Here is a 25,268-nt window from a genome sequence, read left to right on the forward strand (position 1 = left end):
TTGTGCAGTTGGCCGACCGAGATCCGACAACTGAGCTAAATAATAAATAGACTACTGTACTGTATGTAAAATATATAATCAATATAAGTAGGCTACCGGTATAGGCCTCAATAGTTTTTTTTTAATTTGTAAAGACGTGTTATACTAGAGAAAATGTCAGAGAAATCAGCTTTATTTGTGTGTTTAGGTGAGTGTGTTAAATATTACTGTTAACTGTATCATAGCCATAGTGCATGTGTTTATATAGAGCATTTGGAAGTGAATTAGTTTTGAAAAATAAACATCTTACAACACTGACTATTTGTAGAGGCTATAGATTGTAGATTTATGCTTTCAGTTGTAGTATTAGTCCAGTTTTAATCCGGTGGTATTAACGAGGGTGGCGGATTCACCTTAAATTGTCGCAATTGCTTTCACACCCTGCCTCCACACCGATCTGTCTAACGCATCCTCTCTTTTTAAGCCACTGTTTCGGCGGGTCAACTGCCCTCTTAATTATATTTGTGAAATTCTGATAAATTTTGTAAATGTTGAATTTGCGTTGTTCCTGTGTTCTATGTGACGTGGCTTGCCTGATTACTAAGACATTCATTTCTGATTGTCGCTTTTGCCGCGTGCCGGGACCGGGAGCCGTTGTTTCTGGACACCGTTTTCCTTTGTGTTGGGTTTCAGTATTGGTAAAGCAAGCTAGAGGAATGTGATGTGTGATTTCCGATTTAAGTTAAATCGTTAAGAATTATAAGTGTGCACAAAAATTCAGCTTTTTGTCCCAACTCACTAAATCTAAAGTCATATATATGCAATAAATAAAATACAAGAAACGATTGCAAGCATGGTTGAGGCAGGAAGAGGTGGGATTGTAGGAAAGCATCGAGCCCCTACTCTTGTAACCACCCACCTTGCTGCTTTCCTCCACAACTTGCCTTTTCCACGTTTTCTTAGATTTTTCTTGTTTCCTACGACCCTCGACTTGCCACTCCAGCGCTCTTCCCAAAACATCATCTTCATCCCTTCTTAAAAACATGCCCAATTGCCCATACCATCTCACTCAATTTGCCTAAGTCACCAAATTGTCAATATTCTCATTTAATCCAAGCAAGTTCTTCAGTATTCCTATTGTCCATCAGCTTCACACCACAGATTGCCCTCATTGCACAAACGCCTGCAGTTAGCATGCTTCCTTGATTACTTCTGCACTCCTTTTGTCACGTGTACTCCGCGAGGCAGTACTCTGTTTTATTCGTATCATTTCATTCTGGCAGGCTAGCGAACAACAGCTTCTTTTGTTCTAGTTCTAGTGTTGAGTTTAACAATCTTACGTTGTGTATTTTGTTGCAGAAATTGCGATTCGATCATTTTTCTTTTGTTAATACATTCAAGAAAAATAACCGTCTTTGTTCATGATCGAATCGCAATAGGATAAGGTTAATTTAAAGAAATTTGTGGAATGGTGGTGATAACATGCGCCTTTCCCAACTGTAATTTTGAAACAGCCGACGTGCCCGAAGCGGTTGCTTGTGTGGTGCTGCAAAGTCACACGTACAGTCATGCTGCTACGACGCGCAACGCTCCAGCGCCCGTAAACCTTGGCCCGAAGCTAAATCGACCTACTGTAGATATTGGAGTTTCTCCAGAAGAATGGATCGTGTTCACCAGAAGATGGAAGGCTTTTAAAGAAGGTTGCAGCATTCCTGATGAAGCAGCGTCAGTCCAGTTATTTCAATGTACCGGCCAAGCCCTAGGGGACAGCCTTCTCCAAGCTGACGCTGAGACAGTGAGCAAACCTGTAGATGAACTTTTGCTTGCAATGCGACAACTGGCCGTTATACCTGTCGCCACAGGGGTGTTACGGTCAGAGTTTATGGCGATGCACCAAATGCGCGACGAAAAATTTCGCGCTTTTGCAGCTCGTGCTCGAGGAAAAGCGGATATATGTGCGTTCACTACGAAATGTTCCTGCGGGCTGAAAGTTAGTTATACAGATCACATGATCCGCGACACACTACTCAGTGGAATTTCGGACAGTGAGATTCGTCGCGAAATGATGGGAATGGACAAAGTATTGTCGATTCCCATCAACGATATCATCGCCCTTGTCGAGATTAAAGAAATGGCTCGCAATGCGGTACCATCTCATGACGTTTCGGCAGTGTCGACGTTCAAGCGCAAGAAAAGCCAAAGCCCTATTCCAAGAGACCGTGGACACATCCAGGCAGCACCTTCCTCTCCCAATTGGTCACAAAAAACTCACTGCCCTAAATGCAATAGATTATTCAATCGCTACAGAGAAGGCCCCAGAGGTTGGAACACTACGCCTTATTCCCTTTGTCTCGAATGCTTTCGGTCATCTCGTCATAAAAACAAATGGGGCGCTCCTCCTAAAGATGCATCAGTCGGAGCACTCTGTGTAGCACCTACTGTACCTCAAATAGGCACATTTGCCTCAACACAAACTGACATCGCAGCCCGAGACCCAATGTTCTCAACAATTCGTGGTCCTCACCACACATTCCAAAAAGGGCATTGGACACCATCCCGCATGCGAGAACATCCCACAGTTCGGGTAGACATATCTATGGATGACTCATGCCATCAAGGCAGGAACACTAGCGTGATAGCACAAGTAACAGCAATCGCAGATACTGGTGCCCAAATAAATGTATGGTCACTGAAGAACTTTGTGCAATCCGGCTTTGGACAAGAGACCCTTGTACCCGCACCAAACCTAATAGCTGCAAATCGCTCTACTATTTCCATTACAGGAGCATTTCGTGCCATCATTCGGGGTACAGCGCACGGCTGCAATGTTGAACGTCGGTGCATGATTTACATCAGTCCAGACGTTGACAAGTTATACTTATCTCATGACACACTATTGCATTTAGGTGCCCTATCCCCGAAGTTCCCAACTCTAGGGGAACATCAGATCAAGCAAGAAATGGCGCACAATCTTATCGAACCAGAAATCAACGTCGTCAGACTTGTCAACGGTGGATGCACAGTACCCAGCAAGCAACTGGAGTCGTGCACTTGCCCTCAACGTGGTGCAGTTCCAGCTCCCCCAACCAAGCTTCCGTTCCCATGCACACCTGAAAACAATGACAAGATGGCAAACTGGCTACTCCAGAGGTACGCCGCATCCACTTTCAACACTTGCCCGCACCGCGCGCTACATTGTATGGCTGGTCCTCCCATAGAAATACATGTTGACCCCAACGCGAAACCAGTGGCCGTTCATACACCAGCGTCTATCCCCTTGCATTGGCAAGAAAAAGTACACGCTGATCTCCTCCGCGACGAGGCTCTGGGAATCCTTGAAAAAGTCCCCCACGGCGAACCCACCACATGGTGTCATCGCATGGTTATCACACGCAAAAATGATGGCTCACCACGCCGTACTGTCGACCTGTCCCCCTTAAACAAATTCTGCCAGAGAGAAACCTTCGCCTCCGAAGCTCCATTCCAGCTGTCCCGTCGTGTCCCCGGAAACACTTGGAAATCGGTGACTGACGCATGGAACGGCTATCACAGTGTTCCACTGCGTCCTTCTGATCGGCATCTCACAACTTTCATCACTCCCTTTGGAAGATGGCGCTACACTAGGGCACCGCAAGGATTCCTATCCTCTGGGGATGGCTACAATCGCCGTTTCAATACCATATTAACCGATTTTGTGCGCAAAGAACGCTGTGTCGACGACACAGTGTTCTATGATAGCCAACTGGAGGAACATTGGTGGCGAACCATAAAATTCCTCACTTTAGTGGGACGGGCGGGCATTGTCCTTAACCCTGACAAGTTTCAATTTGCCCAACGCACCGTAGATTTCGCTGGATTCCGTATCTCAGAAGCAATGGTCGAGCCCCTCCCTAAATACTTGCTCGCCATCCAAGAATTTCCAGTCCCGAATAATATCACAGACATACGCAGCTGGTTCGGATTAATCAACCAAGTAGGAAACTATGCTCAACTGCGTGACCTAATGGCACCGTTCAAGCCGTTCCTTAGCCCAAAGCATAAGTTCGAATGGTCTCAGGAGCTGGATTCCGCATTTGCCGCCTCCAAATCGGCAATCGTTGATGCTATTCGCCATGGGGTAGAAATCTTTGACCCCTGCCGTCGAACATGTTTGCGCCCTGACTGGTCCAACAAAGGCATCGGATATTTCCTTCTCCAAAAACACTGCGTATGTGCTTCCACTATACCGGACTGCTGCTCATCAGGTTGGAAAGTGACTCTTGCAGGATCCCGATTCCTCTCATCGGCCGAACGACGTTATGCTCCCATAGAAGGCGAAGCCCTAGCAGTTGCGTGGGGCCTAGAACAGACAAAGTATTTTACGCAAGGCTGTGATAATTTGGTTATTGTAACGGATCATAAGCCATTGGTAAAAATATTCGGTGACCGTACGTTGGACGAAATCACTAACACTCGCCTGTTTCGTTTAAAACAGCGTACACTAATGTGGCGCTTTGATATCGCACACTTACCTGGCACAACCAACTGCGCAGCCGATGCTGCCTCACGTCACCCAGTATCATGCGATCTCATAGCTGTAGCGTCGTGTGCAGAAAATAATGTAGCAGAAATGGCGCTGGTTACTGCCATACAGGCAGATGCCGCCCATGCCTTTTGCTTGCAATGGCCTGAAATCGTTCGGGAAACAGCCGCCGATCCAAACCTTAGCAAGTTAATGGTAGCTATTGAAACGGGATTCACCTTTCCCAACACCGGCGACATTCGCCCATATCTCCCCTATCGTGACGGGTTCTTTGTTGAAGACGACGTTATTCTATATCATGATCGTATTGTTGTGCCACCATCGCTTAGGCCTAGAGTACTCTCAACGTTGCATGCTGGTCATCAAGGTGTGTCTGCCATGGAACGCCGGGCACGTGCTATAGTATTTTGGCCCGGTATGACTAATGATATCCATGCTATTCGTGACTCGTGTACTTCATGTAATCGTAATGCTCCATCTCAAGCAGCTCCTCCCCCGACGCCACGTGATCCCCCAGCTACACCATTTGAGAAAATTTTTGCAGATTATTTTGACTATGGGGGCCGTCACTTTTTGGTCATTGGGGACAGATTCTCTGGGTGGTCGGATGTATTTGCCACGCCATCAGGATCGAGTGCCGCAGGAGCAGCTGCTTTGACTCAACTCTTGCGCTCGTACTTTGCCACGTTTGGTGTTCCTGAGGAAATATCTACAGATGGGGGTCCCGAATTTACGGCTGCCGTTACTGAACTCTTTCTTAAAAATTGGGGTGTGCAGCACCGCATATCGTCATCTTACTTCCCTCAATCTAATGGTCGAGCTGAGGTGGCTGTCAAAACTGTAAAACGCTTGCTCATGACTAATGTGAGCCCAAACGGAGACCTGAACAACGATTCCTTCTTACGTGCATTGTTACAGTTGCGAAACACACCTGATCCTGACTGTGACATCTCTCCAGCAGAGATCGTGTTCGGTCACCCTCTGCGCGACGCATTCGGTTTTGTAAACTGCCTAGTCAAGTTCTCCAATCGTCACATTCGTCGTACATGGCGGGATACATGGAAGGCAAAGGAAGACGCCCTTCGCCTGCGAGCTGGTCGAACCGATAAGGCGCTGTCTCAGCATACTCGTCCTTTACGTACCTTACAATGTGGAAAACGCGTATTTATCCAAAACCAAAACGGCAACTATCCTCGAAAATGGGACAAAGTGGGAATGGTTGTCGAAACGTTGCCGCATGACAAATATGTAGTGAAAGTTGACGGGTCGGGCAGAATCACAAAACGGAATCGACGTTTCTTGCGAGTAATTCCACATACTAAAGCATGTGCCGATCCCATCCCTCCTCAACCAAACATCATTGCTCACCCACAGAGCCTCCCATCATCTTCTTTTGCCCAGCCTCCTGAAACGGACTACTGCCCTCCCCACCCTCCGCATCACGAAATAGGCCCTAGCCCAGAAATTGGAGAATCTCCGATGTTGCTTCTCGATGCAGATCACAGTCCGCCCGCACTCACCTGCCCGACACCAGCCTCAAGCCCGAAGCTTTGTGAGCCACAGCACTCACCTGAACCTCCAAAGCAGCCGCTACCTTTCGATTCAGTGGAACCAACCGAACCTACAAGTGGAGTCCCTCACATTGAAAAATCGCCTGTTTTGCGCCGTTCCACGCGGTCCCGACGGCCGGCATTGGATTTAGACGCATCCTCTGGTCAATGGGTAATCAAGGGGTCGAGCTCGTAAGTCTACAGTTTCGCCTTACGAGCTGGGGGGGATGCACAAACGCCTGCAGTTAGCATGCTTCCTTGATTACTTCTGCACTCCTTTTGTCACGTGTACTCCGCGAGGCAGTACTCTGTTTTATTCGTATCATTTCATTCTGGCAGGCTAGCGAACAACAGCTTCTTTTGTTCTAGTTCTAGTGTTGAGTTTAACAATCTTACGTTGTGTATTTTGTTGCAGAAATTGCGATTCGATCATTTTTCTTTTGTTAATACATTCAAGAAAAATAACCGTCTTTGTTCACTCATCATCGCTCTCTCAGTTCTTAAAAACACCATTTCGTTTTTCGTAAGTGCCATGTTTCACTTTGGTAGAGCATTGCAGATCTCATGCAACTGTTATAAACTCTTCCTCTCATTCAATTAATTTTGTTTATTGCACAGGCCAACAAAAATTTTTTGGCACAAAAGGTGAGAGTCATTTTAGGGTACTATTTTAAGGCCCCTGATTCCAAAATCCACTTAGTTTCATCGAATTGGGTCTAGTTTTGGAGATGTATTCAACAGTGAATGTATTTTCAAAATTGTTGTCTCAAACGGTTTTAATTAGCAAACTACTCATTTTCAGCGCTGTTTGTGTTTACCAATATGGTGTCATAATTGCGTTTGTCTAGTTTACTTGGTTGATATTGTAGGAAAGTTCAAAACACAAGAGAGGGGTTGAAATAAACTATGATTTATGAAAGGAAAGGATGCTGTCTTGACGATCTTATTACTTTAACATGAAGCTGGGAGATTAAGATAAGTCTTGGGTTTTTCATAAATTATGCAAACATTACCCTAAAACTCATTTCTGTGCTTATATGCTTGTCACAGTTGCAGTGAAACATATCTGAATCGTTGATACAGCATCCTACAACCTACATGTTAAAGACATATTAGCCTATATCATTGTATTATATGCCAGCCTATAGATCAGAAAAAAATTCTTTGCAACAAAGAGTAAACACTAACAATCGCTTAGAATAAAATTTTATTTGTACAAGTATTAACTTCAGTAGGCCTACCTTTTCAATACAAAGCTGCATTCACAAACACATGATTTTCTGGCTATTTTAATTTGTGATGTATTACTGATTCACAACCATTTTAATGCTTTCCTTTCGTAAATCACAGTTCATTTCAACCGTTGTTTGTGTTTTGAACTTTCCTACAATATCAACTAATTTCTTATCATCTTGGACAGCTTCACTGTTATTTATTTTCATTTTTGATTGTCTCAGTTAGCCAATTGTATGAATCATTGATGAGTTTGAGGGACTGAGGGTGGCTGATTGACTTGAAAAGCTTGAATAGTCACTTCGCAGCATCTCGTTGCTGTGATGCTATTATTATTTTCTTTTTTTTAATTGTGATCTTTTCAACAGGTTTACTGTACATTGCGTTTTGATTTATCGTATATACATTTTTTTTTGCAACCACCAATAAACATCTATCTAACTAATTGAGCTAGACAAATGCTATTATGATATCATAATGGTAAACAGCTGAAAATAAGTAGTTTGCTAATTAAAAGCATTGAGATCAACAATTTCAAAAATGTTTTCATTGTCGATTATCTTGAAAATTAGAGCTAAATTGAAAAAAGTAAGTGCGTTTTCAGAATGAGGAGCCTTGGAATACCTCAGTGCGACTCTCACATGCCATCCCTATTGAAAAAAATTGTTGACCTGTGTTATTCATTGTCATGTGAGTTAATTTATTCTGTTGACTTATTTTCTAAAAGTTCTCTGACGTGCTAACAATTGTTTATGTTTGCTGGCAAGTAGCAAGCTGTCATCTTTGTTTGTGATTCTGGACCAAGCTTCTCATTTATTTTTCCACCCCAGTTTGCTTCTTTGTATGAACCAGGCTTACGTGGAAAGTTCACTGGGAAACAAACAGACAATTTTTGATTTCATCAAAGACATACAAACCTGCTCCATTTGATGCATCTCTTAATATTATAGTTTTTGGTATATATGTTCTACAGCACCGGAATTGGAAAAGGATGTTACGCTTTCCATTGGTGGCTTTTTGCTAGGAGAAATTTTTAGGTTTGTTGGTTGAATTGAGCCCACACCTGACTGGTTTGCGATAGGTGATGAGGATCTAGAATGATCGTTGTCGTTGTTCATATGAAGCAAAAAGTTTGTGTTCAGCCAAAAGGAAGGACTTGGAGCCAACTTTTCGTCAAATTGTCAAGTGTGCGGAGGCCTTTTATTCCATTGGAAGGGGAATAGATGGGACACCCAAAGATGATGTGACTGGTTGTTTGCTCCGCTGTTTGGCCATTCGAACGCTGTTTGCGTTCGAATGGCCCGCTTCGGTGAGTCCGATTCGGTGGGTCCGATCCCTTAATGGGGGATTTTTTCAATTTTTTTTTTTAAATTATTGGGTACCGTAGCCTAATTATCATTGCCGTTTTAGGGTTAGGAGTTAGAGGTTAGGAACTCACCGATCGGACTCACTGAATAGTAGCAGACCCGTTTGCTCCATCGCATTGCACTGACATGCAGCAGAATCCCTCATGCCCCAGCGGGTCTGCTACTATTCGGTGAGTCCGTTTCGGTGAGTCCGATTCGGTGAGTTCCTAACCTCTAACCCCCAACCCTAAAACGGCAATGATAATTAGGCTACGGTACCCGATAATTCAAAAAGAATATTTAAAAAATCCCCCTTTAAGGGATCGGACTCACCGAAACGGGCCATTCCGTGCCCCAGCGTGTCAAGCAAGCATTGAACCGGCCAACTCCCGTTCTTAATCAGTTCAGCGTCACCCATTCCCGTCTCTGAAACTCAGAACCAAGTGGGAGTGAGGAGGCAGGAGAGATATCAAATAGAACGAGGCGGGATGTTATTTTTGGTGCAGTGCTCAATTCCTCAAACAAGGCATCTGACGTGCTGAAATCAGCGTGTTGGAGTTTTGCAGCATGCCTTACAATTAAAGGCATCGTGATGGCAATGAATAAATGATGAATAGGCTTAATGACTTGAATGACAAGGCAATTGCTGACAGGGTTGATTTATTTTGGACTAGATGAGCATCATAAATTCTTTTGGTGCATTTCATAATCAGTTTTCTGAAGAACAATTTAATTCCATGGCATGTTTAAAATGAAAACAAACACGTAAAACTTTCTAATACAAAAGAAAGTTGATCACTGTTCATGCAAATTAATAAGCTGGTATGCAACCATTTGTTTTCAGTATATAATCATTGTATATATATGTTTACAAAGTTTAAATGGAGATCCACGAGATGCTGCATATGCATGCTTTTCATAGAACCTGACTTTTTTTGTTTACTGCAAATATATTTTTCCAGGAAATATTTGCCGGTCTCCAATCGCTGAGGCTTGTTTCAAAGAACTCTTGTCAGAATATAACTTATCAAAGCATGTAAGTTTTCTGTTTGCGTTGTGCTGACATGTCTTATGGGAGCTTGTTATGCTATTGTGAGATATTGTTGCTAATCGAGCCTTTAAAATATATAAAAAAAAGTGTGTGTTCAGATTCCTGGAAATCCGATTCATGTGAAAATATCACATGAATCTAATTTGAAACTGTTAATGTGTACTGAATTTATGAAGTCTGATAACACATTTTTTGTTCTCTAAAAACAATGAAAACTATTAATACTATAGGCTATACAAAAAGTGCTCAATGCTAATCAAAAGAGCAAAGCAGAGCGAATTAGATCAAATATAGTTACAGTATTACTATCTGAGTCCTTAACACTTAACAGCCTGTTTCACCTAAACGGATCATCAGAAGGATCCTTCTGAGTTCCTACATATTTTATGCTAGTGGTATTACAAATTGCAGATCATGGGGATGCGAAACTACATCCGCTTTTGGCTTATCCGCAACTCAGAAGGCTTATGTTTTTTTCTTATTTACAAAATAATGTACTTTTTATGGGTTGCGTAATGCGTATATAAGAGGAGTGAAGTTGGTTTTGAAGTAACTTAAGGTTAGTAGTTGAAAGCAAGCCATTAACAAAGTGTCAAATTTGCAATTGACCCTTCTATGTTGCCGGAACAGCGGAGTTGCGTGTCTCGTAATGTAATATCTTTATAGTGATTGATTGATTGAATTTTTATCCTTGGATTGAGAAAGCTCCTTTGAGACCTTAATCCTGGCAGTCTCGTATACTTGTATGGGCTTTGAACCACTGACACATGCTCGGTCACCAAGATCAGCAGAGTGAAGTTTCCGATTGTTGAAGTGTTGTCTGTGAGCTATTCCATTCACTAGGTGCCACTGAATGGAGAGCAATCCTGAAATGCGTTTCTCAAGCGCACACCCCGAGAGTCGAACAAGTGCCGCTTGATCTTGTTTGTTCATAAACTCGCACGCTAACCAACTGTGCTAACGGGGCACACCAAGTGACGTACGGTTACCATTTTTTTACTGTTTCATTTTTTCTTCACTTTTTTCAGCAAGTTTCAATAAAACACATGCTTTGTTTGCACCATGGTTGTTCATATAATTTTATTTTGGTATGACATACAAGAACCCATGATATATACCAAACATGTGGTCACCGTACACTCGTACAGCATTGGCTGCATCATAACATTGTAGAGAACAACCAAACCAGAGACGTTCCTTCATGCTGCTTGTCTGGTTAATCAGACCACTTGTTTCATTATAAAATCCTAGTCCGACTCCCAAATAAAATAAACCCTCTTGCCTTCCTTGCTGTTGAATCTTGTTAGCAAACTTCACGGCCATGTGAGAAGTATGTGTATGTGTTAAACCTTGATAGAAGGTATTCTTCCAATGCCAAAAGTTTGGTTAGTTTGTGATTTAATTTGCACGATCTTGTACTTTTACAAATTGTCAAAAAAATATCGACAGGCGTTATGCGACCTAGTAACCTACCAAGCATTGTATAAGTTGTAACTCATCAGTTGTACGTTTCTTGTCCTGGTGACTTGAAGTTCGAGAAATGCCACTCCACCTTTTCTATTGCTGTGTTTAATAATTTTTACCTTTCTGTGAGAATACTGCGTGTATTTTTTAAAAGTCTCCTACAAGTCAGAAGTTGTGAACTGAGCTCATTGCAGTCGAGCAAGTGGCAGCTGGCAACATTTCAGCAAGTGGCTGAAGTTGGAAAATTATAAAACTAAGCAAGTAACAACTGAACAAGCCGAAACGTGGCATGTCACAAGTCAGCAAATTCAGTTTAGCAAGCTATGACCAAGCAAGTCCGACGCTAGGTGAAAATCTCTCAATTGCTGACTTGACAGTATCTGAAATGTACTTGCTAAGTTGAAGCACTTGCTTTTGTCGCATGCCGAGTGGTCCGACGATCTTTTTTAACCTGTGATTGTCATCAGATTATTTCATCACACAGTGTACCACCATTTCACTCGTATAAAGTGAAACCATCATCTCATTCATTTCTTTCTGTTTAAATTTTCTCGCGTCATAAAGGCATCTAAGTGAAGGCAAGGAACCTTTGGGAGAGCGGCGATTTTTACAAAACACGATAATGTGTAGCCAGGTCTACATTAAACCGACTTAGTAAAATACACCATAAATAAATTTACTTTTCTGTCTTTTAAGGGGCGATCGACCACTGCACCGACGCGATATGTATCATGTTAATTATGTGACAACGATCTGTTGTCCAGGTCAGCTGCCACATCACAGGCTTTTCAACGTTTATTTCAATCAAGTTGTCTTCCGCAGTGGGTGGTCGACAGTGCTGCCACTTCAAATTATCAAATTGGAAATCCTCCCGACCACCGTGGTCAGTCATGCATGAAGGGCCACGACATCTACCATCACGTGAAGAAGCATAGAGCGCGGCAAGTGACGCGACGCGACTTCGATGCGTTCGATTACATTCTCGGCATGGACGAACAGAATATGAGGTGAGGTTCTATTCATCTACTGAGTGTGGGTGCATTTTTAAAATGCAAGGTTTGGTATCCGAAAGGGCGCCGGTTCGTTACCGCTCAAGAACATGTGTCTGTATCTTTGGCAAGACAATTAAAAGCAAGCCTGAAGCCTATAGGCGTATGCCCAAATACGAGTACGACAAAATCTTGCTCAGCAATCAAGCCAGCGGCGGTTGAAATGGTCCATGTCTTTGCAGAGACTTGGAGGACACGGCACCGAATCGGCCTCATAAGGCAAAGCTGCTCATGCTCGGACTGTTCGACGATAACAAAGAAACAGGCGGAATTGTGAAAGATCCTTACTTTGTGAGTGAAGTTGCTTTTCTGATAAGACTAAATATCTACGGGTGATATATGAGTGTGCTGATAGTAGTTGGTGGTAAACCGCAAGAGAGCAATCCATCAGTTTTTGTTTCAAAACCTTGGAGCTATGCGGCAAGAAACACACAAATCGTGCCGAGTCTTTTCTTCTAACAGCACACTTTTGCATTTCATTGGTAGATGATAGCCGTAGATGCGTCGCAGCAAAAGACTCGGCACGATTTGGGTGTTTCTGGTTGTTTCGAACTAAGCTTCAATAAATTTAGTTGCCTTCCATACTCTTGGATTTTTTCGTAAAATATTAGGAAATTAGACTAGGTTGAATTTTCTTTTTTTTTCTTTAACAGTTTCGCCACAAGTACGTTTATGTTTACGGCTCGTGCTCGGTGTAGACTCAAAATGGAATACTTTGGTTGGTATTCGATGCGTGTAACATCGACATGATTTGAATGTTCATGTTGTGCGTTGCTGTGCTGTTTCCCAAGTGGCCTCATCAACAATTTTTAAGATTTTATCAAACTTCGCTAAGTTTTGGTTCTCTTTGTACTCTGATTACATCGATTCAACGTTGTTCTGCGGGACCACTTTTTGCGCAAGTCATAATGTAGATTACAGCATAACTTGCTACGTCGCTTGCATATTGAGCCGATGCATGGCGGGCACCAAGACTGACCATGTTTGGGGCACGAGAAGTATCTAAAGAAATATATTCGTAGATTGTGTTTCCACGATCTTCCAATGACGTCATCAAAGTTATTTCAATCAGTGTTTGGATTTGCTAAATTTGAAAGTCCCAGATACTATGGCAACTGTTGCATCACAGTTAGCGTGCAAGACATTGTCGGTTTATATCCACGTGAAAAAATTACAGCGATACAAAGAAAGTATATTATATAACGCAGTGCTTCTTAAACTTTTTAGTTTTGTTCACCCCTAGCATCTATCTCCAGATTTCATTCACCCTTGTCTCATGATATGATAAAACTCTCTCGTCTATATATAACAAAATATTTTTATTTGATATTTATAAAAAAAATTACTATCTCTCATTGGAAAAAGAAAACAATTAGTTTTGATTAAAAAATGAAAAACTTAGAATTAATTTTGTTTTTGGAAATCCTCACCTGTTTACTGAACAGGTTGAGCACCCGGAATATCCGCCCTGCTCGCAAGCTATCATCCATTTCTGACGGTTCACCCCTTTTGGTTGGTTCGCCCCTGCAAAAATTTTATTCACCCTGGGGTGAACCATTCACCTGTTCAAGAAGCACTGATATAAGGTACCGGTACATCTTTAGAAATAACCACACGACAAACACAAACAAGTATTGAAGTTGTGTGAATCCTTTACTGGCCAGCCACGTTTTTAGCTTATTACAGGTCACTTATTTTACCAGAGCCGTGACGCAGACGACTTCGAGGCGGTGTACAATCAATGCATGAGATGCTGCCGCAACTTCCTTCGCCAGCTCATGACTGCCACTTAACGGAAATGTTTAGATGTAATTTTTTACTTATTTATTTGAAAATATATTTTAGTGCCAGGTTAGACGCTTGCTCGTTGTCAGAAATGTAAATGACGTCAGAAATTTAAGTGACGTCAGAAATGTATCTAGATCGAGAACGATTCTGCAAATTTTTCAACAGTATAAACAAAAGGTTCTTCCATGAAGCAGTTGATGGTTCAAAACTGCGGGGTCATCATTTGTTTTACCACACTTCCCGGTTTCAAGGCTTTGTCGCCGTCAGTCAACCAAAAAGTTCTGGTTATGTTTCAATTTGCCAACTTAGCCTCAGTGTCGCCCGATGTGAAGACTTTGTTTGGAGCTCTTGAGCAACGTATTCTAAGGAATGCTCTCCATTCAGCGGCACCTAGTGAATGGAATAATTTCCCGGCAACAACACTTCAACAAACGAAAACTTCACTCTGTCAATTTCGGTATCCGGCCCTGCGTCAGTGATTCAAAGCCTCTACAAGTATGCGAAACTATTTGGAATAACCTACCAAGGCTTTGTCCGAGGATAAAGATTCAAAACCAACCAACCAGCTCATTGTTTTGAGGCGTCCCTGATTTAAATCACAAAACTTGTAGAAATGATGCCTCGGCGATTCCATTGGACCGGAAAAGGAACCCTACTCAAGATTTAGCAACTACAAGTTAAATGGGTTTGCAGGCAAGTCCCTGTCTCATCGGGGCAGTTCTTGTTCTTTGGGGCGCGTTGGGAGAAAGCACGATGACCACTAACAGTCGCAGTTGAGAGATTTCATCAGAAAGTCGGTCAGTTCTTTATTTTGGGAAACCCCCGAACGGAATTCAGCCCAGGAGACTCGCCCTAGAAAGTAAAACTGCAATCAACTTAATGTGTTACTCAGTGGTTGAGCGCTCAACTAAAGATCAAGCGGCGCAAGCTCGACTCTCGGGTTGTGCGCTTGAGCAACGCATTTCAGGACTGCTCTCCATTCAGCGGCACCTAGTGAATGGAATAATTTCCCAACAACAACACTTTAACAATTAATTCACTCTGTCAAACTCGGTAACCGCCTTGCGTCAAAAGCCTCTACAATTATGCGAAACTAGGATAATCTATCAAGGCTTTGTCAGTCCGAGGATATAGATTCATAACCAACCAACCATGTTTGTCATAAATATCGTTTTTTCGTTGTGATGGTCAGAAATAAAAACAAACTGAACTGAACAACCAAAAATAGGTTCCACTGGTAAACTCTGCTACAAGACTTAAGAGCTCGGGGAGTAGATTATATGTAGTAGCAAGATTTTGTAAATCAAACGAGATCTTAGAAAAAAAATTAAAATTGTTTTAAGAAAATCAATAAACAAACACTGCCTCACCGTCACAATCCTTGTCCAAGACAGCAAAGAGATCTTTCGAGATGTTGACGTCTTTGCTTCGGCACAGAGCGTACATCGCCTGTTGTGACGCCACAAAGGTATGAACGAGTAGTCGATCTACGTCAATGTGTAGCCTACTTTAAATATAATGTTTTACTTTAATTCGCGTCTCTTGTCAACTCATATTGTTTCTGTTTGGCCAAGTGTTTCAATTAAATTACTATAAATATTATCAGGTTAATTTTGGTAAAAATCGTCAACTAAACTTTTCAAACACAAACTTGTAGGCCTATGTAAGCCATATTGCTTCAAAAATGTTCTCCGCAACTTAGAAATAACGCGAAGGAGATCGTAAGCCAGTAGGTAGCGCTAAAAGTTGATGGATTAAAACGATAGCGCAGCCAGGATTTTCAGCGATGACAAGTCTTGCGTTCTCCTGATGGCAATATGTCAGCCATAATGCTTCACTGGTTATTTAAAGCAATCTTAATTACGCTCCTGGGTTGTTAATTGTCCCAGCTGGCAAAATTCCCTTAGGGAACGTTCAAATATTACGTAACGCCTTCGAGGGGGAGGGGGGGTTTATGCAAAGCGTTACGTTAGCGTCACATCGGGGGGGGGGGGGGGTTCAAGCAAAACGTTACGTAACGCTTTGGAGTACGGAATGGTAGTTTTTTGTGCTGAATTCGTACTGAAAAAGCGTTACATGGGGGAGGGGGGGATTGAAAAAAGCGTTACGTTGGCGTTACATGGGGGAGGGGGGGGTCAAAAATTCGGAAAAAAAGCGTTACGTAATATTTGAACGTTCCCTTAGATTAAGTTTAGTTTTCCAACCTGGCCTGGGTTACAATCCTCTGAAGGTTCAGATTTATCAATATGTTGATTTAACAACTAATTATAGGAAAAACATTTTGTTAAGAATGGTGGACGGCTAAAGCTTTGAAAACTTTATTTGATTTTCAACGCAGGCGTAGGTCTATAGACTCAGAGCTTCTCGGATTTGCCCAGGTCTTGCAGCAACAAATAAATCAGCCAATCAGAAGATCAATGCAAGAGCCTAAACGCTAAACATTATGATTATATAAATTGAACGTGTCTGTTCACCAGGCAGGGCAGGATTTAGCTGATGGGGGGCCCGGGGCACTTTTAGATCGGGGGGCCCCATGCAAAAAAATTTTTCGCGCCTACGGCGCGAAAAACCACCTCTGCGTCTGCAGTAGCATCAATCCAGCACTGCACAGCATTTTGCAGAAACTTCAAAGACTAAAAGGAAGAAAAAACAACACAAAATCACATTTTTTCCACATAGGGGGGCCCTTCAAAATTCGGGGGGCCCGGGGCACCTGCCCCCTCTGCCCCCCCCCTAAATCCGGGCCTGTCACCAGGCATTTAGTTGAATAACATGTTACCGGTATATCTCAGTTCTTTGGTTGTGAGCCTTGTAGTACTGAGTGCTAGAAGGCTCACAATGACTGCAGTCAGCTGTTTCGTAGAGAAAAATGTTCAAAGCGTCTCTGTACCGTTCAAAACACTCTGTCTGCTGCAGCGACCTTCCGATTATAAATACGCGAATGAGTCATCAAATTGTATAGTACGCAACACTGTACAGTTTTCAATCAGCATGAAACCAATTTAAATACATTTGACAAGCACTTACAATAGTTTTTTTTAATAAATAGTAGGAAAAGAGATGCCATCATTACGATTCATTAGATGGGGTTTTGGATTGAAAAACTAACTTTCAGAAAACATCCGCTTTTTATATTCACTTTCAACTTTTGGAATTTCTTCATGTTATTTTACTGTATGAGCTGAAGTTATAGCATGCCTGCAAGGAGCTGATTCTTCCAGGCGTTGATATTTGAAAGCTCTTTTGTGTTCATTAATGCGAGATTTAAGATCTCATTTTCGTTGGCCAACATAAATTAAATTGCAATCATCACAAGATACTTGGTTGGCCTATACTAAACCTGAGATTTCACTTAGTTTTAAAGGATCTTTTAAAGACGACAAAAAATTACTTATGATCAAGAAAGGTTTCAAAGCAACTTTTACACCAATTTCATTTAAAACACCCCGATTTTTTTCAGAAACTCCCTTAACATAAGATAAAGCAAAAAAGACTTTTACAGTAGGCTACTGGGTAAATGGCAGTGCTAAAGTTTTAGGTTGTCTTTGGCAAGCATACTTTCTTCGAAATCCATTGATTGATTGAATCTTTATCCTCGGACTAGGAAAGCTTCTTGCAGAGCTTAATCCTGGTAGTTTCGCATATTTGTCCGCCCCGTTAGCTCAGTGGTTACGCGCCCGGCTCAAGATCACGCGGCACTGGTTCGACTCTCGGAGTGTGCGCTTGAGCAACGCATTCTAAGGACTGCTCTCCATTCAGCGGCACCTAGTGAATGGAATAATTCTCCGGCAAGAACGCTTCAACAATTGGAAAGCTTCACTCTGTCAAACTCGGTAACCGGCCCTACGTCAAGAGCCTCTACAAGTATGCGAAACTATCAGGAATAACCTATATCAAAGCTTTGTCAGTCCAAGGATAAAGATTCAAAACCAAAGCATTTGTAGGGGCTTTGAATCACTGACGCAGGCCCGGTTACCGAGATTGACAGAGTGAAGTTTCCGATTGTTGAAGTCTTGTTGCCGGGCAGTTATTCCATCCATTAGGTGTCGCTGAATGGAAAGCAGTCCTCAACGTGCGTTGCACAAGCGCACACCCCGAGAGTCGAACTAGCGCCACTTGATCTTGAAGCTTCTTCGTTCCAGCAGTCACGCGCTAACTAACTGAGCATTGAGGCGCAAAGTAGACTATTACGTAATGTTTTGTTCTGTCGTGAACATTCCTGTGCATCTGCGACATAGGCTACATGTCAATGCAGCCATACAGAGTTTTAGCTACAGTCAGTTTTTGGTGTTTTGGATGGTGTGAATTAAAATGTAAATATCTCTCAGTGTGTGTGGGTTTTTTGAAAATTGTAGTGGTCTGCGTGTTTGTAGCATTGTGGCGAATAACTAAGACGTCTAAAAATGATATAGAGTTGTTTTTTTCATGTTCCGCTGTGCATTGAATTGAAGAAGATATGCTGTTCAAATGTTGATGGAATTGGTTGATCGCAGACTTTTTTATAATGCAAAAAGTGTCATCTACATATCTCACCCAAAGTTGCGGTGGTGTATGGAATGAAGCGATGGCAGTGCGCTCAATGTATTCCAGGAAAATGTTAGCCAGGACCGGAGAAATACAAGACCCATCGGCGTACCGTAATTTTGACGATAAAGAACGTTGTTATAACAAAAAACAGTCGACTTAAAACACAATTTCACCCAGTATACGTATAAGACGTATACGTATATAGAAGCCAACAATAAATGGTATTAATAGCACAAAAGAGTGCTCAATGCCAAGCGCAATGCTAAGCACTGCTAATTCAAGTAAATTGAATCACTATTATCAAAGTAACCTCACAGCCTGTTTCACCCTTTGCGGGATTGTCAGAAGATGCTGAAAAACATGCAAAGGAGAAATTGGTAATACTAGCATGGTGGTAGAAATTAGCATGGCTCTGTCCTCGGCAAGACTCACAGAGCACTCGAAAATGTTATCATTAGCGAATTATACGAAGCTCTGAGCTGTCTGACCCTGACTAAACCTGGACCGGCTGCAGCGAGGGTATTGTTATTACCGCGGTGCGTATTGACGGTGACTCGGTTACGTAATGAGCGCCTTTATAACACGATTTTGGGCTGCGTTTTAGAATGTAAATCTGTGGGCGCTGTGAAGACAAAGAGGGGCCTACGTTATTTAAATACCGATTTCTGTTTTGGATGGTGGTTAGGGTGTTTTTAATTTTCTCATATCGTAAGTTTGATTTGTACAGGGCACCAGGTTGTTACAATTGGTAAGAAAACAATGTCTTTCAAATTTCAAGAAATTATTTCAACATTTACATCTTGCGCAAGGAGGTTGAAAAATTCGCAAAATCAATAAAACAAGCAATTTTACAACACGCAACCAAATAACCATCTTTATTCAGTACTTTTAATATGCACGCATTTCAGGCACGTTTATAGGATAACAAAGCAAATATATATAGCAACAAAGCAACTATTCCTCTAACAACCTTTACACCGTGTTTCACCCATAACCGAGATGATCAGAAGCAGTGGCATATTTCGAAAGCTTATTAGGGGGGAGGGGGGCAATACATTGTGTCAGTCAGCCGTGTAGCGGTCCAGAATCGCCAAAAATACCGTCATATGATATTTGAACGGCCCCATACTTTAAATCAAGAGCGATTCCGCAGAAGTAAGTTACTGTTCCAATCAATGAACCAACAAAAGATATCAAACTCTTCAGAACATAAACAATAATGGAACTTAAACAATAAGTTAGTCCTTCCGACCTCGAATACTTTTGAATATTCTCGACGATTCGCAATGACAACCATCGCATTAAACTTAGAGTTTGCGCTTGGCAAATATGTCAATGACTGCATCATACTCGAGTACAATATCCTTGTTTAAATACATCTGAGCTAGACCATCCAAACATCGCTTTTAATTTTTTTTTGGCTACGGGAAATTTTCTTCGATGATGCTCCACTACCTGCAGAACGTACTGTTTCTGCTCCTCATCTCTGGTCAATGTCGAATTGAACTCTGTCATAAGCGCCACTCCTCGTTCTGCCAAATCGTTTGTCACCCTCAGGGCAGAAACTGTTTCCTTGGCACTTTGGTACGTCTCATTTTCAGCCCAGTATTTAGGATCAAGGGTTAAGAAGCTTTTGTCTAGACCAAGTATTGTGAATAATCGTTCAGTTGCAGTAGTGCAGAAATCAGACAGTTTTCTCTCAGCTATATCGGTAGGTACCACGGCCCGGTTTGGCGGATCTTCAGATCCATGACTGTTTGCCATACTGCGAACCATTTCCCTCTTATCAATGTCAGTGACTCTGCTGTCAAACAGTGAAAGGCAATGAGACCTTCCGACAAGTACCACAGGTGTCTGGAGTAAGCCTTGAAGGCTAGTTCAGTTCAGTTGTTTTTATTTCTGACCATCATATCAAAACAATACACGTCAACATAGCAAAGGTCGAGAAAAAGGTAGAAGCGACAAAACGCGAACGTTAAAACGTGCTTGTGATCGAAGTAAGTTATTAAGTTGAAAAAAATTTGGCACGGTCGCAACACCTTCAGTGGCTAATTGAGATACTTCTCCATCAGCATACGTTGTTAAGTTCTTCATAAAATTCAGGTCGTTGAGAGGTGCCTGTATGGCTGAATCACAGCTGTACCAGTGGCCTATGTAAACACCCACAATAAATAAGCACATGCGTAGCAATTGACTGGACGTTTTGGGCTGCGTCTGTCTTCGGCCAGTGGTACGAAGGTCCGGTTGGAATTGCTTCCTAAACAGCCATATTAAGGGAATATATCGCTCGTGCCATCCATCTGGCTCGATGAAGTGCACCAGGGTAACGGAATTTGACACCTCTCTTCGGCACTCCTCCGAGAAATATGATACTGAGTTCTAATAATTCAGCGTAATCGTCCCGAGGATGATTGAGATCCAGCTTGTCGGCCGCTAACTTCAGGATTTCTGCGCGGACAGGTTGTAACTGATCAGAAACAGCAGGATCGTCCAGAGATGTGCTGAAGTTTGCTTGATCTATATTTGGCCAGAAGTCACGGAACCGAGCGAATAAGTCGATGACTGGGGACTTAGAAACAGCATCTACGAGAGAGAAAACTTTTTCAAGGACAATCTCCGACATGTGATGTCGACAGGCTAAATTCAAGAGTTGTTTCTTGAGAGAAGCTTCGATCAAAACACAGACTCCGTTCTGCCAGCCAGTGTTGACACTGGTTGTGTCGAAACACATTGCACGTACAAGATCCGCTATGCCCCAACTATATATTTCGGAGACCACTGCTTCAGCTTCAACGATTGATTTTCCCGATTCTAGTTTTGGTACAGCCAGAAGTTTGGTAACGTCTTTGCCAGACACTAAAATTGGCAAACGGTCTACTTTGATGTGATTGTATTGCTCTATGATCTTCCCATCCCAATGTATGGTCAGTAGGGTGCAAGGGTCAAAAGCCTTCCTAATTTCGTCCGACAGCTTTTGGCGATAGATCTGGCGAGCTTTGTGAATTGAACTTGGGCTAATCATCAGATCACCGGTTGGATGGAGCAATTGCTTGGACACCGCCAGTGCATTTAAAATATGAATGGCCTTCCTCGAGGTAGTATTTTTTACGAGGTGTTGCAATTGTGACGTAACAATGCTTTATTTGTTCTGTGAAGTGACGTAGCCTACAAGTACCGGTTATTGCTTATATTCCGCTGCTAGATTATAGGCTAAACAACCTAAACTTTAGCTTCCTTGCGCAAGTAGTAAATGTCGACGGATTTCAACAAAAATTTGCCAAAAGGACTTTTTTACTGAAAGGAAATGAACACCACCCTGTACATTAATATTAAGAATGGTTAGAATTTTGCGTATTACGCTAAAAACACCCTAAATATGACGAATTAAATATTTAGACAACTATTATTCCATGTCTAACACTGGATTTTGGTCCGCAACGTTAAAATTAAGATTGGTGGTGTTCTTCAAAGAGTAACCGAGGTTAATCTTTTCTAGATCCACAGTGACGATATTGTAGCGTTAATACAAAGTTCAGCTTAGTTTGCACCAGAAGATCATGTTATTTAAATGTCATTGTAATGTAGGTTCTTTATTTTTTGTAATTGCCGAAGAATTAAAATTCATGGGTCTGTTTAGTGGTATAGTAGGCTGTGCTGTAGGCTGCACTTTATGCAGCATAGGCCTATTTCTCAAATTTAAACGTGAAAACTAGTCCAATATCGTTGGGCATTCTTAGCACCACTCTGGAAAGCTAAATCGACGCATTGTTTACAAGTGAGAACTTTGTCTGATACTTTTATGTGCATTCTAAGATAACAAATTAATGAATGGATTTGTTTCCAAATGTTTGTTCTATTCCGCTTTGGCTAGATTTGTACGCGTCCGAGCATCAACTGAAGGTGAAGAGTGAACGCGTTTGTTGATACGTTGCTTGAAGCGTCACGACGTCAATAATTGCGTCGGCACGCTGATGAGCGTCATATCGAGTTGCTCTGTTAACTCAATTAACGTCATACGCAATCATTGTTCACCGAACAAACGACGCACCGATATGATTTCCCGCAGCTCTGATTGACTGATGTACCCGTTCCCATCGACGTCATAGATCTTGAAAGACCAATAGAGCTTCTCTTCGAACGTTCCCTTCAGCGTTAGTGAGAGCCCGATCACGAATTCCCGGAAGTTTAAGAATCCTGGAATGAAAAGTAGTAAGTGGAATGCTTGAACAGAGCATGACAATGAGGGAGAAATAACTTTGCTTGATCATGAACAGTTCGTTAAAAAAGTGAGTTGAATAATGACATTTAAACAATAACTACAAAAATAAAAACACAAATTTGAACGCTTCTGGCCTAGTACTAGGCCTTGGTCATGAAAATATAGAACAGCAGCAACAAATATGATAAATTATAAGAAATGTTTTGTAAACCACCCTCAAGACGAGCAACTTAACTGCTCTTGAGCCCACTTGATAGCTGACAACACTGCTTTGTTCGTCATGATGAGGTAACAAAACAAAGGTAGCGTTTGATCAGAGATCAATTATTGATCATTGATGACACGTGCATAAAATGTTCATTTTTTGTTAATTTTGATAAACTTTACGATGCGGCTCCGACACAAGCTGCAACTACTTGTTGAGACTAGAGTTTTGTCTATTTCAGTTCTGACTTTCCGCCGCTTCTTTTTTAGAGGCTGACACAGCAGTACTGTATCTACTCTACTCTCTTTGTATGAATGCTAATTACTAACATGTGTTTTTGAACACCACCTGTGTTGTCCACTAGAGATTTAATTTTCAGAGAAAATGAATATCTTGAGTAAAAGCGAATATCACACACAGTGTCAAAACCATGACTGGATACAATTGTGTAATGTGAATATAATTATGAACTTTGTCTGATACTTTTAATCTTATATAATCCTAGTAGGCTATACAATAAGAATATTATAGAATATAATAATCAGTATATAAAAATATATCAGTATAATAACATAAGCAAAATTAAAAAATTGAGTGAGTCTGTTCACTAGGTAATTAATTCGATAACATCGAATTGAAGCGTTTTGTTCGAGTTTTTTGAAACGCGACAATGACGTAATAATGACCTACCGTCTTTGTTGACGTCGAAGGTACGAAACACGTGATCTGAGAACTCTGTTGCGTCACAACCGGGAAAGAGTTTCTGGAATATTTTAATGAACTCCCGCTTCGTAAGTTGGCCATTGTCGGAATCCTGGAAGATGATGACGTAATGGATGATGACGTAACGTGCTTTACTTGCTCTTTCACACTTGTTCAGAAGAAGCAGGGCAGTTGAGAGGATAATTTGAACCTTGTATCAATGAAATCCTTGGGCCCCAAATCAAGATATATATAAGAAAAACGCACTGTATCCTAACAATGCGATGTGGTTTTTTCAAGATTTCGGGTCCTTTGAAAAAGTTCCGGGCCTCTAAAACTATCCTGGGCCTGGGTCCAAAAGTACCCTTTCGATCCCCCTGCCAACGCTGAGAAGGTGAAGGAGAATTATGATTTTGTTGAGCAGAACTCATAGTCACTCATGTTATTAACAAATAAAGCTGCTTCTTTATACAGAAACATTCAGAAAATGTTAAAAGTGACATCTGCACCGGCAACCCCACTTGAAGTGAAAATAAAACTAAACGAAAAAGTCAAAAGTTGGTTAAAGAAATAGTGTTGCCGTTTCACCTTTCGAAAGCTGTGGTACCAATCTTGCAATTCCTTGTCGTTAAAGTCGGTCATGCGCATCAGGTCGTCAACGGCATGAGGCTTCAAATGACTATTCTTCTGTCCCATTGTCAATCAATTATGTCGCAACAATAAAAACTCTAAACTGTGACGTGATATTCTAAAAACCCACATTAAAATGGCTATAAAATTATTATGTAATAAATTGCAATGTCATCACAATGGTAGGCCTACAAGTTGAAAGAATCGACTAACTTTACTACAACAGAGAAAGAGAACCATGTTTGAAATTAATTCTCTTTCATTAGCAAGTTATTAAGATTAAAGAATTGCTGGCTAGCACTGAACGAAAGCTGCCTTTCAAATAATAATTAGCTGTTTTGTAGTGAGTACTCAGCCTTGTACCCTTCTGCGAGATGGATCAGTCTTTTTGCATCAAACATTTCTAATGCTGTGTCTGACTTTACAACTTTTGTTTTTGCTTGAAAATCACAAACTCATCTCGAAACCTCAACGCAAACGCCGACCACAAAATGAAAAGGAGAATTGAGATGATAACCTTTCCAAACCTTTCTTTGGCACTGAGCGGACCATCTGTCGGTAACTCGACCTACTTACTCGCATATCAACCTTAAGTTGCCATAAAGATTGTGAGCTTACTGGTTTAAATTATTAATGTTTGTCGCCTACGTTTGGCTTCGTTTAAAAAGCTATGTTTGATAACAGTCTTCCCTTTCGTTGCCAAATACATTATTTTTGCAACGTTCGAGCAAAGTAGCTTCATTGGATGCGGATAATTTGGCGGGACAGGCTACGACGTCACTACCACGTAATCAAGCAAGTGTTTAATGACATAACTTTCCATTTTTGTTTTAGTACATTGAAACAAACTGTCTTTCTGAAATGAACTGGATCTAATATTCGTGTGGACGTCGTAATACCCCACAAGAACCATTCCAAAAAGGATCTTCAGAATACCTGAGAGGAGCCGTTGCCTCTGAAACGTTTTACTTTGTTTTTTTGGCCTTAAATCATGTTTTTTCTT

General features: G+C 41.6%; 2 protein-coding genes across 4 annotated transcripts; one reads left to right on the top strand and one right to left on the bottom strand.

The window, feature by feature from the left end:
- LOC145787844 (low molecular weight phosphotyrosine protein phosphatase-like) lies at positions 1-14,039 on the top strand. Of its 3 annotated transcripts, none has more exons than XM_082599681.1 (5): positions 1-187; positions 9,593-9,666; positions 11,968-12,152; positions 12,377-12,485; positions 13,898-14,039. In XM_082599681.1, exons 1-5 carry the CDS (start codon positions 154-156, stop codon positions 13,985-13,987), a joined length of 492 nt encoding a protein of 163 aa, XP_082455807.1. In that variant the 5' UTR covers positions 1-153; the 3' UTR covers positions 13,988-14,039. The 3 variants fall into 3 exon arrangements, with proteins under 3 accessions (XP_082455807.1, XP_082455813.1, XP_082455820.1); XM_082599687.1 differs by having other exon boundaries at positions 13,881-13,958; XM_082599694.1 differs by lacking the exon at positions 13,898-14,039 and adding an exon at positions 13,640-13,777.
- On the bottom strand, positions 14,038-24,360 carry LOC145787836 (hippocalcin-like protein 1). Its single transcript, XM_082599675.1, has 5 exons — positions 24,224-24,360; positions 23,624-23,747; positions 22,558-22,703; positions 15,353-15,431; positions 14,038-14,834 (listed from the first exon to the last, which is right to left on the bottom strand). The coding sequence occupies exons 1-5, from the start codon at positions 24,329-24,331 to the stop codon at positions 14,743-14,745; spliced, it is 549 nt and encodes a 182-aa protein (XP_082455801.1). The 5' UTR covers positions 24,332-24,360; the 3' UTR covers positions 14,038-14,742.
- Positions 24,361-25,268: the final 908 nt, after the last annotated feature.

This window comes from Aplidium turbinatum, chromosome 2, assembly GCF_918807975.1.
Source record: "Aplidium turbinatum chromosome 2, kaAplTurb1.1, whole genome shotgun sequence".
NCBI lineage: Eukaryota > Metazoa > Chordata > Ascidiacea > Aplousobranchia > Polyclinidae > Aplidium > Aplidium turbinatum.

Bases quoted from the DNA above. Each gene is read 5' to 3' on its own strand.
- LOC145787844 (XM_082599681.1), top strand. From the start codon at position 154: ATGTCAGAGAAATCAGCTTTATTTGTGTGTTTAG. The intron at 9,667-11,967 runs GTAAGTTTTCTG...TGTCTTCCGCAG, and splicing joins AATATAACTTATCAAAGCAT to TGGGTGGTCGACAGTGCTGC. The intron at 12,153-12,376 runs GTGAGGTTCTAT...ATGTCTTTGCAG, and splicing joins ATGGACGAACAGAATATGAG to AGACTTGGAGGACACGGCAC.
- LOC145787836 (XM_082599675.1), bottom strand. From the start codon at position 24,331: ATGGGACAGAAGAATAGTCATTTGAAGCCTCATGCCGTTGACGACCTG. The intron at 22,704-23,623 runs GTAGGTCATTAT...TTTTCATTCCAG, and splicing joins CTTCGACGTCAACAAAGACG to GATTCTTAAACTTCCGGGAA. The intron at 15,432-22,557 runs GTGCGTCGTTTG...GCGTCACAACAG, and splicing joins AGCTGCGGGAAATCATATCG to GCGATGTACGCTCTGTGCCG.